The 17881-nt window shown below is 31.9% G+C and overlaps 2 protein-coding genes and 1 long non-coding RNA gene across 3 annotated transcripts; 2 read left to right on the top strand and 1 right to left on the bottom strand.

Annotated features, from left to right (window-relative positions):
• The first annotated feature begins 79 nt into the window (after nt 1-79).
• On the top strand, nt 80-1868 carry LOC137834917 (DEAD-box ATP-dependent RNA helicase 47B-like). Its single transcript, XM_068643157.1, has one exon. The coding sequence runs from the start codon at nt 80-82 to the stop codon at nt 1748-1750; it is 1671 nt and encodes a 556-aa protein (XP_068499258.1). The 3' UTR covers nt 1751-1868.
• A 767-nt stretch (nt 1869-2635) lies between these two features.
• Nucleotides 2636-5446, top strand: LOC137834916 (uncharacterized). Its single transcript, XR_011084981.1, has 5 exons — nt 2636-2764; nt 2831-2935; nt 4420-4464; nt 5000-5117; nt 5234-5446. It is a non-coding gene; the product is annotated as an uncharacterized lncRNA (long non-coding RNA).
• Nucleotides 5447-7263: 1817 nt separating this feature from the next.
• LOC137834915 (uncharacterized) lies at nt 7264-10648 on the bottom strand. The gene is made up of 3 exons (XM_068643156.1): nt 10177-10648; nt 8047-8154; nt 7264-7741 (listed from the first exon to the last, which is right to left on the bottom strand). Exons 1-3 carry the CDS (start codon nt 10237-10239, stop codon nt 7520-7522), a joined length of 393 nt encoding a protein of 130 aa, XP_068499257.1. The 5' UTR covers nt 10240-10648; the 3' UTR covers nt 7264-7519.
• Between the last annotated feature and the right edge of the window lie 7233 nt (nt 10649-17881).

The following is a 17881-nucleotide window of genomic DNA, read 5'->3' as shown; positions in this document are numbered from 1 at the left end:
AGCATCCATTAATATTTGTGTTGTCCGATTTGGAGGACGAACAGGACATACGAGGTTGTTCTTTTTTTCTTGTTTAAAGATGCCAACTTTGATTTCAACTAGGTTTCTTTTGCTTGTTGGGGAGTCACTCCACTTGAGAAGGGCTTTGGCCACTTCTAGGTCTGTTTTATTGCACACTAGTGTGAAGTGTATGAGCCAGGTGGAACCTAATCATGCTTCCCTCACCCTCTCTAGCATAGGTTTCCAAACTAAAACTGAAGCTGGGAATAGAAGCACATCTAATAAGGTTAAGCCATTTGGTTCACCCTCTGAGAATCTCAAGAGCAAAGGAAAGCCCTTTGGCATTAATGAGAAGAAGAAGAAAGTAGTTAGGGTTGTAGAAAAACAGCAAATAGAGTTTGCCCCTTTTGCTGCAAAGTCATTTCCAGAACTTGGCCTCCCACATGTGTTGATTGAGAGACTAGAGAAGGAGGGTTTTACTGTTCCGACTGAAGTTCAGTCTGCTGCAGTTCCCACCATTTTAAACAACCGCGATGTCATAATTCAGTCTTACACGGGTTCAGGGAAGACACTAGCTTATCTGCTTCCTATTCTCTCGGTTGTTGGACCGCTGAGGGGGAAAGGTGATGATGATGGTGATGAGAATGGGAAGAACTTGGGAATTGAAGCAGTGATTGTTGCTCCTTCTAGAGAGCTTGGAATGCAGATAGTGAGGGAGTTTGAGAAGGTGCTAGGAATGGATAAGAAGAGAGCGGTTCAGCAGCTTGTGGGGGGTGCCAACCGAACCAGGCAGGAAGAAGCTCTCAAGAAAAATAAACCTGCAATTGTTGTTGGCACACCTGGTAGGATAGCAGAGCTAAGTGCATCTGGGAAACTTCGCACTCATGGATGTCGATATTTGGTATTAGATGAAGTTGATGAACTCTTGTCGTTCAATTTCCGGGAAGACATGCACCGGATATTGGAGCATGTAGGGAGGAAATCAAGTGCAGACCCAAACTCAAATGCTGGAAAGAGTGAGCGTCAGTTAATCATGGTTTCTGCAACTGTGCCCTTTTCTGTTGTAAGGGCAGCTAGAAGCTGGGGTTGTGACCCTCTTCTTGTCCAAGCTAAGAAAATTGTCCCGCTTGAAACGGTCTCTCCTTCTGAACCTGTCAGTTTATCCCGGTCTTCTTTGCCCAATTCGGCTGTGCCATCTCAAGCAGCGGTAGAGAGTCTGCCTCCTGCGCTGAAACACTATTACTGTGTAACAAGGTTGCAGCACAAAGTTGATGTGTTGAGAAGGTGTATTCATGCACTGGATGCCAAATTTGTGATAGCTTTCATGAACCACACTAAACAGCTAAAGGATGTTGTCTTCAAGCTGGAGGCCCGTGGGATGAAAGCTGTGGAGTTACATGGGGATCTAGGGAAGCTTGCGAGGTCAACAACCCTGAAGAAATTCAAGAACGGTGAGGTGAGAGTTCTGGTGACAAATGAATTGTCAGCAAGGGGCTTGGATGTGGCAGAATGTGATCTTGTGGTTAATCTCGACTTACCAACAGATTCAATTCATTATGCGCACCGGGCTGGCCGAACTGGTCGGCTTGGTAGGAATGGTACAGTGCTAACCATATGTGAAGAGCCAGAAGTGTTTGTTGTGAAGAAGTTGAAGAAGCAGCTGGGAATACCAATTACATCCTGTGATTTTTCAGAGGGGAAACTACTTGTCACTGAAGAAGAGGAAACAGTTAGCACTTCTAGCAGTTGATGTGTTATATTTGACTACTTATTTAGTCTAGTCAACGATTCAGTTTCCATGTTCCATGTTTAATTCTTCATATTCTATTGTACTTAATGACAACTTATACATGAGTGCACATTAAAATCTTCCTGGTATTTTTACATTTGATGTTGAGTAGACTGATAAGTGATAAGGTTAGCTGATATTTGTTTCACATAACCACTTATTGATTCAATTAGTTACCACTCTACTGGATATTGAGTTTTTGCCTTAATTTTTATGAACAACTTAGACACGGATCACTTTGGAAAACATGATTTCTATGAAATCAGTTCTTTTTCTTTCCAGTTTTTATGAATGAAAAACATTTTCAGTCTCAGAATTACTCCTCTGGTGAGCAGAAGATAAGTGATGAGAATAGCAAGAACAAAAGAGGAGAATTATGGTGTATAATAAGGTGTCAGCAGTTATGCGATTTAGGCTCTTAGCTGAGCCAGCTTTTTTTTGCCAGTCCATTGGTAAACTTTAATTGGATTACTGTTCATCCGATTTAAGCATGTTTATATTTTTTATTTTTAATATTTATTAAAATAAAAATAACTTCGAAGGAATGGAACTGTAACCATAGAAAATAATATGAACTTTACCTATGCCAGTGTAAATTTTATTTTGTTTTGCCAGAAATTGAATTTGGAGCAGTGTAATTTTAAGGAATGTCTCATAGTAGATCAAATTCAACTGAGGTCAATTTAAGTCCATCTTTTATTTTTAATAGAAGAAGAAATGCTTAGGATATAGATCAGATATTGGATAAGCATGAGATAAATATTAATGGACATAATCATAATTAGAGGATTGAAAACTTTATATTTGTCTATTTTTAATTATTTAATTTTTATGACTCGAATAATTTAACTTCTATAATATTTGTACGAGTTTACGAGTCAAGTCTATGAAGCTCTCACGAGTTTACGTCGACTCTCGAGCTTGACAATCTTGGTTTTGTGCAATTCTCATTTGTTTTTCATCCTTGGTTGAAAGGTAGAACATTTACTTTTGGATCAATTTTCAATGGGTTCTTCTAAATGGGTTTGCTTCACTCTGCAGTTGCACTGTGAATGTGATTGTCCACAGTTTTCTGGTTTCTCTTTGGCTGAATTTCGCTCATCTCTGAAGAAACATGGCTGCCAATTTCTGGACATCATCTCATTAGTATGTTTTCTTTTTTTTATGTCTTTCTTCAATCTCTATCATACATGTATTTATTCCCCTTATGCCACAGCACTGTTTTGTTCTCTAACCTTTTGCTTCTGGCTATTGCTTATGATTATCATTCTTTTACTTGTTGATGTGGTGTCCAGTTCTGAATTTGTAGTTGCTGCTGTCATCCTTAGTTTTGTGTGCCAGGGATTGGTTTCAGACGGAATTTCTTATGATGCTTTTATGGATTTTTTTGGCATCCTCTTGTATATAAAATATTCTGAAAGATGAATAATTAGAGTTATCGTTATTGATATCCTTCCTTGACTATAGAGGTGTTTAATTTTTGTTATTTATCTGTGCTGAATTTCTTCTTTTTTCTTTCTTGCTTGACCAGATATTTTGAAATTGGCACAAGTAAAAGTGAGGCAGAGGTGTGAACTGTATTTCTTGAATATGCACAAGTCATCTCTTTTATGTTTATAACTGGTTACGTTTTAATGTGGTAAGGGTGGGAGGAGAAGTATAAAGTGAAAAGTATATTGTATTACCAGAGAAAGATTCGTATATTGGTTTGATCTTTCTGGCTTAAACATCTGTGCTTAGTCTGCAATGCATGAAGGGGAGAAAAAGGAATTGCCACACTTCTTGAGGCCAAAAGCCCCATGGACAAACAGAATATGAAGTATATGTATCGTGTTGATTCTTTTCCTAGTTTTGTTTAGTTTGCCTGCATTTTGATTCTCCAATAAGCAAGACACGACCTTCAAGATTGTATGAGATGGGATGTACAACAGTTTTGAATGCATAATTAACATAAGAAGTTCTAAAATAAACTGAAAATTAGGATAAGTCAGCCATTATGTCATTACTAAACCTCCCATCTTCTCTTTCTGATCAAGGTGATATATCTATAGATGTCTGGCTTGTTTGTGATGTAGGTTTATGCATGTACTTTATACACCCACTTTCTAGAGATTCTGCAGAACCATGACTTAGGAAATAGAAATCCATAACCACTCCTAATTCCTATGCTGCATATCTATAGTTAATTAATTTACTATGTCCTGGGTGGATTTCTTTTCTAATGTATCCGTTTAGTATGCATTTATTTATGTTTATTGAAAGTTACTTTTTTATGCAGAATTGGCATATATACGATATTTATCCATGGAATACATTTGTTTGATCAATTTTTGATGGAACAGACTAGACTTTTAGTGATGATCATTTACATTTGAAAAGGAAATATACCACCCATATTCCCATAAGTAATGAAGCTTGCTTGCCTTTTGCCATTCATAAGTATATATGAACATGTAGAAGAGCTCTATTAGAATTTAGGAGTCTACTCAACCAATGGTGATACCACTTTAGAATCACAATGGGAATGCAAATGAAATTATTTTGTGTTAAGTTCAAAACTTTAACAACTTTTGCCATTTATTTTGTGTTAAATTCCATAACCATTTCTAATATGTTGGTTGATCTTTCAGGGTTATGGCCGCAGCAGTTACATACATGAGGCGTGTTTATACCAAGTATGTGTTGTGAACTTGTAAACTTCAGTAGTGTATGGAAAAGTTTGTCCTGAAATGGTTGGAACTTCCTGTCTTTCTTTTAGATTGGGGATAGCTTGCATGTTATGTAGTATTTGTGATGCTTGGACTCAGTAATTTGAAGTTTACTGCAGTATATTTCATAAATTTTTTTCCTTTTGATGTCAGGATTTATCATAGATGCAGATTTTTTTTGGTTTTGATTAAATCTAATGTCCATATCAGTACTACTATTTAGATTAGTGTTATGCAATTATGTTAGAAAAACCAATAACCGTCTCATTCTGGGATCTGCTGGCTTCAACTGCCTCATCAATTGCGGTAAAATTTATGGTGAAGTTTCCAAGATATGCCACTAACTTTTGAATTTTCCAGAGCAACCGTGCACTTAATTTTTTTTTTTCCAAATGTAACTTATAAGCAGACAACTGCTATGTATGTCACTAAGTAGTAGTATGTGCTTAATACCCTCACTAAGTGTCAACTGTTGACAATCTTCAGTTTTTGTCATTTTAAGGAAGAGTATGGCAGAATATGATCCACGTTTGGTACTCCAACATGCTTGTACCTGGCATCAAAAGCAGAAGAAAACACAGTGCAAGCATGGCTTCTTGTATTTTACATAAAAAAATTGTGTAAGATGTTAACCTATTATTTTATTTTTCTTCATGTTGACTTCTGAACGTAAAGTGAGTAATTTGTTTTCAAAGTTGTCTTGATACTAGATTTCCTTTCTATGCTGAAACCGCAGATTTTTTATGCTGATGCTGATGAGAAGTATAGATATAAATCAAGGACATACTTGAAATGGAAATGAAGATTTTAGATGCTCTTAATTATTACCTGGTTGTATACCACCCATACCGTGAGTGTTTGATAATGATCTCTTTGTTCAATTTTTGTACACAGGAGTGTGGAAATTATGGAAAAAACAATTATTTTGTTCATACTTTTCTGGCCAGAAAGCTTGCAATTTTAAGGGTGTTGTCCACACAGCTTTCACTAATCTAATCACAGAAAAGAGAAACTGAAGACAGTATAAAAACTGAATCACCTAGTTTAGGAAACAAAATTGTTTAAAACAATTTATATGCATTCATTGTTCCTTCTGTTCTCAGTCTTCACATTTCCCTTCTGACAGAAAGTCAAACAAATACCCAATAATGAACATTTTGGCAAATTAAGTCCTGTCAAGTTAAAAATTGGTGACAGAAGAACTGGTCTGATATTCGTGTCATTTAGATTATATTCATTTATGATTTCTCATTGTCATTATATTGATAATTCTCCAGGTTGCAGGTTTGAGTGATCTGACTCAGCTAACTTGAATAAAAGTTAATTATAATACATAATTAGTTTTTTTTAAGGATAGCTAAGATATAAAAAAAATAAAAAAAGAGAAAGTTGAATTTTAGAGAAAAAAATATTAGAGTAGTGGTGATGAGGGTGAATGTAAGAAAGAGCACTCCTAATTGCTGAAACTGAAGCTGGAGATAGAAGCACGTCTAATAAGGTTAAGTATTACGAAATGGACTTTAAGCTTAACTCAATTCCATAAAACCAGTTTATGAGGTTAAGGTTTGCACCCACTTATATACAACGAAATATTTTTATCTCTAGTCGATGTGGGATCTCCAACATTAAGTCATTTGGTTCACCTCTGAGAATCTCAAGAGCAAAGGAAAGCCCTTTGGCATTCTTTTATATGATTTTTTTTTTTTTTTAACTCAGTGCATGTGTTAAAGAATCTAATTTTTTGTATTTTTCTTTTACAATTTTTATTAAAAAACTTCTTACAAATGTTTAAATTAATTAGCAAATTGGTATATATCTAAAACAATATATAATTAAAATTTATAAGCATATACAATAAAGTATTCTTTTTAATATATATAAAAATTATTTTTTATTTATTCTTAATTATATTTTAACATAGTAACCTATCTTTTTATGGTATGTAAAATAAAACACAATTTTTTTTCTAAATAACTAATCTTAATATCTTCAGTGACACAAAAATTATAGAGTAAAAAAATAAAATAAACTGAAAATGACCTTTCTTTCTAGAGTAGTTTAAATAAAACACAAATTTTCTGAATAACTAATCTTAATATCACAGACTTTAAAGTTATAGTGTAAACAAAAATTAAAATCAAATAATAAGGGTAAGTAATAAACACAATCTATTAAGCATATGTAGCAAACTTTTAGTTGGTATGTTTTTCCCTTAGTTGTTGGAGCTAACTGGGAATAACAATATAAACCTTTTTGTTGTCAATCTTTGATGTGGATATTTACCAATGTTAATGTGGTTTTAAGGTTATTTATTATTTATGTTAATTTATAATATGTAAATATTTAGGAAAAGTGATGATGAATTTCATATATATATATATATATATATACACACACACACGTCCCCAAACAAGTTTATAATATGATTATTGAACAAGCTTTTGGAAGATATGATACCTTCCCAAACAAGCTTCCAACTAAACCAATTGTTTTACTCTCTCTTCTTCTTCCTCCTAAGAGTGCAGTGACAATGACGACAACAGTGATAATGTCATTTATGTCTTAGTTCTAATTAAAAAAGAAAAATTAACTTGACCTTATGGTACGAGCAAAAATAGTGAAAACAGATAAAAAAAAAATAGTATTCACTGCCACGTGATTTCATAAAATCATATAATTTTTCCATGAAGAAAATTTGACTAAGCACATAGAAAAATAACTTCACTTGGTTATGCTTATGCTGGAAGAATTAGAGAAATCAGAATCTAAGTCAAGATTATGAGGATCAACTTCTCATGGGAAATTGCACCAAAGATCTATCATGTAACAAACAAAAATGGACTCCTCATGCTCAACACCTATCCCCTTGTAGAATGCCCCAAAACCCAAAATGTAAAAACTTCCTTTCTTCTATCTTTTCCCAATTTCAATATTTGACTGAAACGCCTATAAGAATATATTAAAACACTGGTTTTTAGTGCTTCGAACAATAGTCTGTACTTAAAGGCAAGAAAGTAGGAAGCTATTGAAACTTTTCGGCATCTGGTTGGAGGGTGTTTTCTCCAGTAGCTGCTGTGAAATTGCGTCTTTCCTCAGAGGTAGCAGTGATAACTGGCATCCACACATCAGCTGTATCACTCAAGAGTGACTGCACCTGTGGATCTGAAGCCATTGATGTTGATATCATCTCATCAAGATCATCTAATCTTGCTGATAATTTGTCCAACTCCTTGGCAATTTCAAACTATGTAGGTAAGGAATAAAACAAAAAATGAGAATGTTATTTCATTTTGGTTGAGATTATGTATTTCTCCTGTTCATAAAACTTGAAGTACTAACTAACCCTTATTTATACTAATCATAATCCAAACCAATTAAGAAATAAAACATCATAAGAAAAGAATTATGATAACTACAACGAGAAAATAAGAAAATTAATTAAGAGGATAATCTAAGATATGATAAAAAAAAATTCACATTCTAATCCATTTCAACAGGAATAAGAGAACTCTACATTGATTAATGGCTAAACTATAAAGTGAAAACCACCTCGTTAAGGTGCTGAGTTGACTTTGAAGGAACTTTTTTAACTTCTAATCCAAGGGTTTCAATTTTACAACGGAGCTCAACTTCTTCTTGATTCGTCAGTTCTTCCACCTACACAGTTTACCATAAAAAATGCATGAGTATATTATATAACCACCACTATTAAGATATATTGCATTGGAAGTTAAACTGTGGATGGAATCCAGAGAAGCAGCATGTATGTGTAATAATCTTCAATTTATGCACTATAATGACTAATAATAAGTGATTTAGAAGTTAGCAATTTGTAGAAGCAACGACCATAGATATTAAAATCACGAGTCATCAAGGTGGAAAAAGTAGACTGCTAATCTTTTTATGTTTACAAGAACATTGGAATCAAGTTAAATCTAATTATAAGAAACAGGGGATTGAGATCATAATTAAATGAAATATAGATCTCATAATACTATACTGATACTCTTCTCCACCAGAAAACACTATAATACAAGAAATTCAGTTCATTACACTGTAAATGTTTATGTGAAATTCACAGTACAGATTCTTAATGGAGAAATCCACAACTCCATAACAGAAAGGCCATATATATTTTCTTTTTGTGTACAGTATCCTCACTTGAGAGTCACAGGTAAATATCCTAGAAACGGCCTCTTCCATGCAAGGGAAAGGATGTGTATTGCTTACATCTGGCGCTCTCTAGGCCTCACTAGGTTGGAACCTCATGAATGTGGTTGCCCTTATAATTTTGATACAGTATCTCAAATTTGAACAGTTGAAAAGAGCATCAGAAGTGCCAGTTGAAAGTGTTGATCACATGGACAATAATCCACTAATTAGAGGCTCTCAAGTAGATCAAGAAAGACTTTAAGTGAAACCATTAAAAAAAATTAAATATACGATCTTAATGATTTTATTTTTGACAGAACACAATGGTGTTGTTTGATCCATGTGGGCAACCCTGTCCAACAGAACGAGGTTTTGGTAGTCATTGTACAATATCCTCACTAATGCTCCTTCACCTCCAAACTTTGAAAACAAACAATTACTTTTATCAATGATCAATCAATAACTTGGTCCAAACACAATATTAAAGGTAGATATGAATACATTTTTGTTTCCCTTGCATTACTATTATCCCAAAATCATTCATAATTGTAACATGGACAAATGAGATACAAGGCTGACATGATGGTAAAAGTGGACGGAAATGAGGGATAGGTCAGACAGTGGTTGCACGGTCAAATTTTTGGATGCTTGAGTCACGCAGCCATCACAGATACAATGAAAGCTAAGAAACACAAGAACTCATGCAGCTAGAAGAAGGATGATCAAAGAAACCATTCTCAAAAGGGCCAGGACGGTGTCTGATGAAAATTGATGTGCAACTTCATGCTTGTTATCCTTTTAACTCATAAATACCAATCCAATTTTTGTTTGATTTTTTAATAAGACTCTTTAAAGTTTTGATATGATGATATCTTACTACTTCTCACCAAGAACAATTGACTGACCAATTATTCATTAACACTCGCATTTATCATACAAATTCAGATCATGACATGTCATAATAACTGGAAAATTGCTTTTATCTCCCCAATTCACAGATTTTAAGCACAAAGAAACATATAAAATTACAAAGAATGAGTACTTTGGCTCTAGAACGATTCTGTCCCCCATCTTCAAGGAATTACACAGACCACAACAGATAAAAAGGATTAGTGATCTAGCCTACCACACTGTTGCAGTAACCCATTACTTTCCAAGAGAAACAACAATTTCTCACGAGTCACTAGGAGTAAGACTAAGCAAATATAGAGGAAAACCCACCGCTGATACAATTACATTCACGATAACAAGGATTAATCACAATTCCCGAACCTCAAAAGGCATGATGAAAAAACTTGTAAAAACAAAGGGAGCACAATCCAGAATGTAAAATTCAACTGAATTGAAGCATGAAACCAGAAAAAAAAAAATAGCAACAGAAACGCAATTGACGGATCTCAGAATCATAAGATTGTAAAAAGTGTTACCCAGATGGAAAAACTCCATAAAAATGTAAAATTGAAGGTTAATTCGAAATTGGAACAAGATATTGAGAAGCGAATAAGAAATTGAGAGGAAAAGATGAACCTGGTGGAGGAGATTGGCGAGAAGCTGAAAGAGCTGAGCGTCGGGTTTGCCTTCCTCTGCCATGGGATTTGTCTAAAACCGCTTTGATTAGTGTTGTTGCTGACGCCTTCAAACACGCTCTCTCGCTTTCTCTCTCTCTTTCTCTTGTTTTTAACAGAGAGAAAAAAAGAGAAAGAGAAAAAGAGAGAGAGAAAGGGAAAGAGACAAGAGACAGGAGAAAGGGGAGACTGTACCAAATACCGATTCAGCGGAAAGAACAGTCTCGTGCGACACAAAAATTCAATCTCTAAATTTGAAAAACCTGGATCAGATATTCACGGTTAATTAGTTTTTATTTTTTATAATTTTATTATACGCAATTTTAAATAATGCATGAATTGTGAGGTGATATAATGTTTAATAAATCAAAACTATTTAGCATGTTTATTCTTTCTCAGGTGTTGAGAACTAGAAAACGATTGTCTTGTTTCTCTTTTCAGTTAGTCGGGGTTACCCTTGGTTTCCCGCTTCGTCTTTCTCCTCTCAATCGTCTTGTCTCATAGATTGGGATGGTACCTGCAGAAGACACTCTAAAACTCAAGTCAGTTAGGATGTCGATACTCGATTGTCAGAGTACTGTAGATAATGACGTACATTCTTGAAATCTGTGCTATTTATATTATTTGGTGAGCCAGATTAGGAGGTTAATCCATGTTTAGGATTGTGTTAAACAGTTTTTAATTATGGATTAACCTTGCTAACTTGATCAACCGATGGCTCGTTGTCATGGGTCGATCGATTATGTGTCTTCACATGACCTTCTCCTCGTGGTTGAGTTCCTGTCCAACTCACCAGGTCGTTTGGTCGTGCCAATACAATTCTTAAATTCAACTCTTAAAATAAAATTCAACTACGATAATGAAGACATAAGGTTCTAATTTAATAGAACAATTAATGGGTGAGTTAATTTTTATTTGAACTGTGTGTATTAAGAAATAAATTAAATAAACAGTTCAAATTTACTAATTATATTAATCATGAACAAGCGAGAATCTTTTTATAGTTGGACTGGTGATTCAATTGATTAAAATACTAATTTGAGATTCGGTAGTTTAATTATAGTTGAATTGATATTAATAAAATAATTATAGTTAAAATATCACGTAACATGTTATTAAATTTTGTAATATTAATATCTAAAATAAGATATTATTTTCTCTTTGCATTATCTTAATATTTAAAATAAATACAAATCTAAATTAATTTTATTATAATATTTATGTTTAATTCATCTAAATGGGGTTTTTTTTACTGCAGTGGGGCTTTTTTTTGCTTTTTTACCAAAATGGGATCCATTTCAAAAAAATTACAAAAATAGAGCAAGTCGTGCCAACTTGGCATGACTTCATATGCAGAAGTCGTGTCAAATTGACACGACTTTAACATGTCAACCTGAATCTGTCACGTCAACTTGAAGTCGTGCCAATTTGACACGACTTTATCCACGTCATTTTTTTATATCGAGAGTAGTGAGTTATGTAATATTTAAAATTAATTTGTTACATAATTGATTAAGGGTGTTAGTTTTAAGTAATCAAAAAATTAGATAATCGTGTATGGATCATGATTGACGGTAACGTAATATATTTATTTGAGAAGTGTTATTGTATTTGAAAAATAAATAGAGAATTATTTTTGTGGATGATTCAATTCCAAATAAACTAAAAAGATGTTCATATTATAGAACTAAATGTCACAATAGAAACAATTGTCTGCACAGACAAGTTTAATAATAAAAATCAATTCCAAGTTTGATTACTAATTTCCTAATTTTCTTTACCTATATATTTATTCCTTCATAAAAAATTTATTTATCAATTTAATTTCAAGTATTACATAACTTATAATTAAATAATTATAATATATATTTATTTAAAAAAAATTAAAAAAATATGACGTGGACAAAGTCGTACCAAATTGGCACGACTTCAAGTTGACGTGTCAAAGTCGTGCCAATTTGGCACGACTTTTGCATATGAAGTCGTGTCATTTTTATAAATTTTTTTAAACGGATCCCATTTTAATAAAAAAGAAAAAAATAGCCCCACAATGATAAAAGGTCTAAATGGGTTGTTCTTTGTCTTTCAAACCATTATCATATGTGATGTGACTCTTTGTTTTTCTTTGTAAATTTATTAGGCCAAATAAGTGTTTAGTAGTTCTATACATGTTCTTGTGTTTGTGTACATGTTAAGATCAAACTTTTCTATCCATTCTTACAACATGTTATCGAATCTAGTTATGAAATGGGTATAAATTTGAGGTTTGATTGGTCTAGTTTTGAGTCTATAGCTTTGTTCTTATATTTTTTTAGAGTTTAAAAGTGTTAAAATCTTTTTAGAAATTTTCTTAGAAGGACATGTTTTAGGATTGATTCGAAACTATACAAACATTTGGATTCAAATGTTGTAATTCCTAAAATTTAGTTGATTTTCAATTAGACTTTGGTGGTTCAGGAGTTAAAATCCAAAAAACAACCAGTCAAGCACAATTAGAAACTAAATTGTCAAAGACCATACATGCCAAAAGGGAAAAAAGAAACAAAAAGTTTTTAAAAGTGTTAAAAACAATGGTGTTTCAATTTGCTTTGCTTGTCTTATAATCTTGTACACAAATTTCCAATTGAATATATCCTTAGGGATTGTCAAATTGAATCACCTCTTTCTTAGTGTATATTTTGTCTCTAAAATTTTATTTGTTTTGATTGATTTTCTTTATTATTTTAAAATGATTCTTTTGGTAATACTAGTTTAGTTTTACTCATTTTGTGTGTTTTCTTCTAGCTTCTTTTTTCTTTATTTTGAGTCATACATCTCATAATATCTCCTATTTGGTTTAGTTTTATTTTCTTTTTTCTAGTTTGTCTTTTCAATTAACTTTTGTCTTTTAGTTTAGTCTCTTTTAAAATTCTCATAAGTGCTTTTTAATTTAGTCTCTTTTAAAATTCTCATAAGTGTTTGGTGATTTGTTCCTATGTCACTTGACTATGTGTTGACATGATTTGATATCCTTGAAAAACTTATCATATTTTTTTTATACCTTTTAAGCGTTTGAGTGAACCCACCAACCTTGTGAATTTTGTGTTGTTTTGAGTGAAAAATCCTAAACAGTGAAAAATCTTAGGATAGTGGTGATGAATTTTTACTCTAACCCCATATATTTATATTTTCTTTCTTTATATTTTCTACATGATGAGCTTTTATAAGGTGGATGGATCTCAAAGAGGCGTTGGAGAAACAAAAACTCATGGAAGAAGATAGAATGCTTGCGACATTACCATGGTTCCAAGTAGAAAACAAGAACAATTTGTAAATGAAAAGAGAAAATTGATTAAGACCGTGAAAGGTTAAGAATGCACTACTTTTAAATGAATTTCATATGGACAAGTGCAATGAGGATTCATCACTTGAAGAAATTCTTCAAGATAAGAGTTTCACACCTCTAATACGCTCAAAGAAGCTTACAAATCAATTTTATTTCATTCATTCAAATGTAAGTTTTATAAAAGAGTTTAACCTTGTTTATCTTCATATATTTCCTATTTTTATAGTTTTGAATCACTACAAATTGATGTGTCTTAGATAAAACATAAATTGGACCCACCGAAAATAATATATAACACTATCTTATATTAGACTGTCTTTAACTCTTAGACCGTCTAATGCTTCTTCAGCTCTTTGACCATCTAACATTTTTTATCATCGAATTTGATGGTTCTAATCCTTCAAGCTTAGCTCTTTCCAATTTTCATGATCCAAATATTTTCATTAAATTTCCATAGGTTAAAGATCATCTTGCAAATATTCTTACAAAAATGATAGACAATTAATCAAACGAATTATGCAACATTTTAGCTTAAAAATACATTTTTTACACTAGATTTATTACAACTCTAATTTTTTTTATAAAAAATTCAAATCTATACTAAAAAAAAGCACATAATCGAATTAGAGAAAGTAAACGACAAGAACTAAATATTGAACCCTACAATATTTCATTTCATACCAATAACACCATGTTACTAAACAAATATGGAAACCCTATAAAAAAAATAATATAGAGATTGGAAAATGAATTGTGAAATAAGACTTGTCATCTAAAATTAAATAAGCACAACAGAAAAATTAAACCCAGTGAGAAATATTTTTTTTTATTCAAATCAAGATTTTATTCACAAGCTTGCTCAAAGAAGACTATAAAAAAGTTTTCGTCTCAATTTAGATTCTCTCTGTGAGGATGAATTGATTTTAGAATTAGTTTTAATTTTGTGTGTTTTACTTTTGAAATGAGAGAATTATATAAAATCCAATGTGACAATTTTAATGGATTAAAAAGTTAAAATCGAACCTTCGAAAAATCAATCAAAACTTTAATAGATTAAATTACGTTTTAATCTATTAATTTCACTTACTATAATAAAATTAATTTATTAACTCGTTATTTTAACATATTAAAAAAATATTCAATACATAAATTGAGGTTAAGTGATTTTAATTCATAAAAAAATTATTTTAACATATTAAAAGAAAAAGAAGTAAATTTCTTATAATTTTAAGTGATTCAAATATATTCAAATGATAATTTAATGAATTGAAATGTTTTCTACGTATTCAAGACCGTCCAAGAATATTTTAAAATATTAAAAATACATTTTAATCAATTAAAAATTATCTATCACTATAAAAAGTAATTGCAATGTAGAATCAAATAAAGTAAGAGAAAACATACATTAGTATCTTAAAACACTCAAATCAATCTAAATCACTTCTAAGTTTTGGATCATTGCAAATCTTCAGGGAATCCTTGAATTAACACTTGAACCATAATTCCAACAAATTTTTCTATTTGATATCATATAGTACAAGTTCCACCAATAAGTTTCTTAGAATATCAAATGATAAAGGTGTTCTTAGAATTTTTTTTAAAAACTTTATTATAAATTATGAAAGTTAGTGTTTTTATTGGTTTGTGTAAGGAAGCAAATAGTGGAATAATTTAGACACGAATAATAACAAAGACAAGAAAAATATTGAATATTTTTCATGTAAATGAAAAAGGAGAAGAATACTGGGGATAACATTTGGAAGTAAAAATCAAAACTCACATATTAAATAAATAATTTCAAGAAACGGTGAAAAATGTAATTATATATAGTTGTCAAAAAATATAATCACACGGATTTAAAAATATATATCTGATAGAATCTAATGATATATAAGTATATTGTCTTGTTATACTTTAAGTAAATATAAAAATAATTTTATAAGAAATTTTCAAAAGATTTTATTCTACTTTAAATAAATATCCCCCATATTACAAAATTATTTATCTTATAACTTTATAGATTTTACTTCAATTATGAATTCTTATTAAAAGTTTACACTTTTATAATTTTTATTTATATTTCAATTCCTTACAATTTAATCTTTTTATTAAAATATTATATTTTATTATTAAGGCTTAAGAATTTACATACGATATCATTTTTATTTTTGAGAACTTCAGTATATCAAATTTTGTATGGTCCAATAGCAATTTTTTTAGAATACTTAGTGTTGGAGATCCCATATGGAGAGGAAAATTCATTGTATATAAATGAGTGTAAATTTCAACTTTATGAAGCGATTTTAAAAGGTTGAGTTAAACTTAAAGTTCACTTTATAATATGATATCAGAATTATTTTTAACCTATCGTAACGAGTATTTGTTGAATTTATGGGAGATATGAGGAGCAACATCTCCTTTTTGTTTGTGGATTCTATAAAACATACCTCTGCGGGCTCACACCAGAAAAGGGTGATGATGATGTAGAATTCTGGGAAAATGTAGAACAAAAAAAGTATGGTTAATGTGCAAGTGTATCACAGTACTGACACACTAAAGTCCTACATATAATATCTAATTTAATTAATATATAATTAATTATTTTTAGTTTAAAATTAATTTTTATTTAATAATTTTTTTATAATTTATTTATTTGTCTATATTAAGGAAATAATAATTATAAAATTATATGCAATTATTGTATGCAATATTTGACGATATTGTACCAATTATATGCAATTAATTTAATAATTATAGAATCTCATGATTAGTATCCTACCTAATTAGATTGTAATTTGGGAGAGAGAAACTCCCTATATATTTCCTATACATGACTGATGTAATATACACATAAGAGAATAAGAAACATCTTTTCTTCTTACCATTTTTTTATCATTTTCTTATATGGTATCAGAGCACCGATCTTGGTGCCCTGACAGCCTCTCCATTTTTATCCCCTAAATAAAAAATCATGTCTGGCAAAGAAGGCATCAGTAACGAGTCCGATAGAAACCTCGTACAACACTTCAGTGCCGAACAAATTCAACAATTGGCAAGGGCTATTTACTCGCTCAACAATAACGGTAGAAGTGACACGTTTGTTAGCTCTGCAGGTCTGCTTGCCCATAACTCCTCTTCTAATTCTGCTTTTACGAAACCATGGATTTTGGATAGCGGAGCAACCCATCACATTGCATCTGATTCACAATTTTTCACACACACTTCATCATCATTTATTTCAAATGTTAATCTGCCCACAGGCTCAACTGCGCCCATCTCATCTACAGGCACAATTAAATTCAATGACAAAATCACTCTCAAAGATGTTCTTTGTGTTCCTTCTTTTAATTTAAATCTCATGTCCATTAGTAAGATAACCAGTTCACTAAATTGTTGTGTCGTTTTTACTCCACATGGTTGCGTTTTACAGGACTTGGCTACAGGGAGGATGATTGGCTCGGGTAAACAACACGCAGGCTTATACTACATGTCCCCTCTTCCAAACCAAGCCCACGCATCTCAAATATCGACCGATCCTGATTTATGGCATAAGCGCCTTGGACATCCTTCTCCAGCGTGTCTACAACTTGTATCTTCCCTACTACCTATCCCTATCAGTAAAAATCTCATTCTCATTCATAATCATTGTAGTATTTGTCCCAAAGCTAAACAGACAAGGCTACCCTTTCCTTTAAGCACAATAAAATCTCATTCTCCATTTAATCTATTGCATTGTGACATTTGGGGTCCTCATAAAACCCCAACTCATTTTGGAAAACGTTTTTTTCTCACTATAGTCGATGACTATACTAGATGTACTTGGCTATTTCTTATGAATCACAAATCTGAAACCCAACATCTCTTAGAGTCATTCATTACATTTGCACAAAATCAATTTCAGGCATCTATTAAAACCATCCGCGTTGACAACGGACTGGAATTTATTTCAATGTATGATTTTTTTCTCAAAAAAGGTATTGAATGTCAACGCACTTGCGTTTACACTCCTCAACAAAATGGGGTAGTAGAACGCAAACATAGACATGTTTTAAACACAGCACGAGCCCTCCTATTTCAGTCCAATTTACCATTAGAATTTTGGGGAGAATGCGTTTTAACCGCCACATATATCATTAATCGCTTGCCATCACCTTTACTAAAAAATAAATCACCTTTTGAGCTACTATATAATCAACCACCTTCACTTTCTCACCTAAAAACTTTTGGTTGCCTTTGTTACGCAACTGTTGTTTCACCTAAGCAAAAATTTGATCCGCGTGCCCGACAATGCATCTTCATTGGTTATCCTCACAGTCAAAAAGCATACAAATTATTTGATATA

This window comes from Phaseolus vulgaris, chromosome 5 (genome assembly GCF_000499845.2).
Source record: "Phaseolus vulgaris cultivar G19833 chromosome 5, P. vulgaris v2.0, whole genome shotgun sequence".
Taxonomy (NCBI): Eukaryota; Viridiplantae; Streptophyta; class Magnoliopsida; order Fabales; family Fabaceae; genus Phaseolus; species Phaseolus vulgaris.
Note: the sequence above shows the minus strand (reverse complement) of the source record. Positions and strands in the feature narration are given on the sequence as shown.

What these genes read in the sequence shown, in the direction of transcription:
- LOC137834917 (XM_068643157.1), top strand. Translation starts at nt 80, where the DNA reads ATGCCAACTTTGATTTCAACTAGGTTTCTTTTGCTTGTTGGGGAGTCA.
- LOC137834915 (XM_068643156.1), bottom strand. Translation starts at nt 10,239, where the DNA reads ATGGCAGAGGAAGGCAAACCCGACGCTCAGCTCTTTCAGCTTCTCGCC. An exon ending in TCGCCAATCTCCTCCACCAG is followed by an intron (nt 8,155 to 10,176) that starts GTTCATCTTTTC and finishes TAAACTGTGTAG; the next exon opens with GTGGAAGAACTGACGAATCA. An exon ending in CAACTCAGCACCTTAACGAG is followed by an intron (nt 7,742 to 8,046) that starts GTGGTTTTCACT and finishes TTACCTACATAG; the next exon opens with TTTGAAATTGCCAAGGAGTT.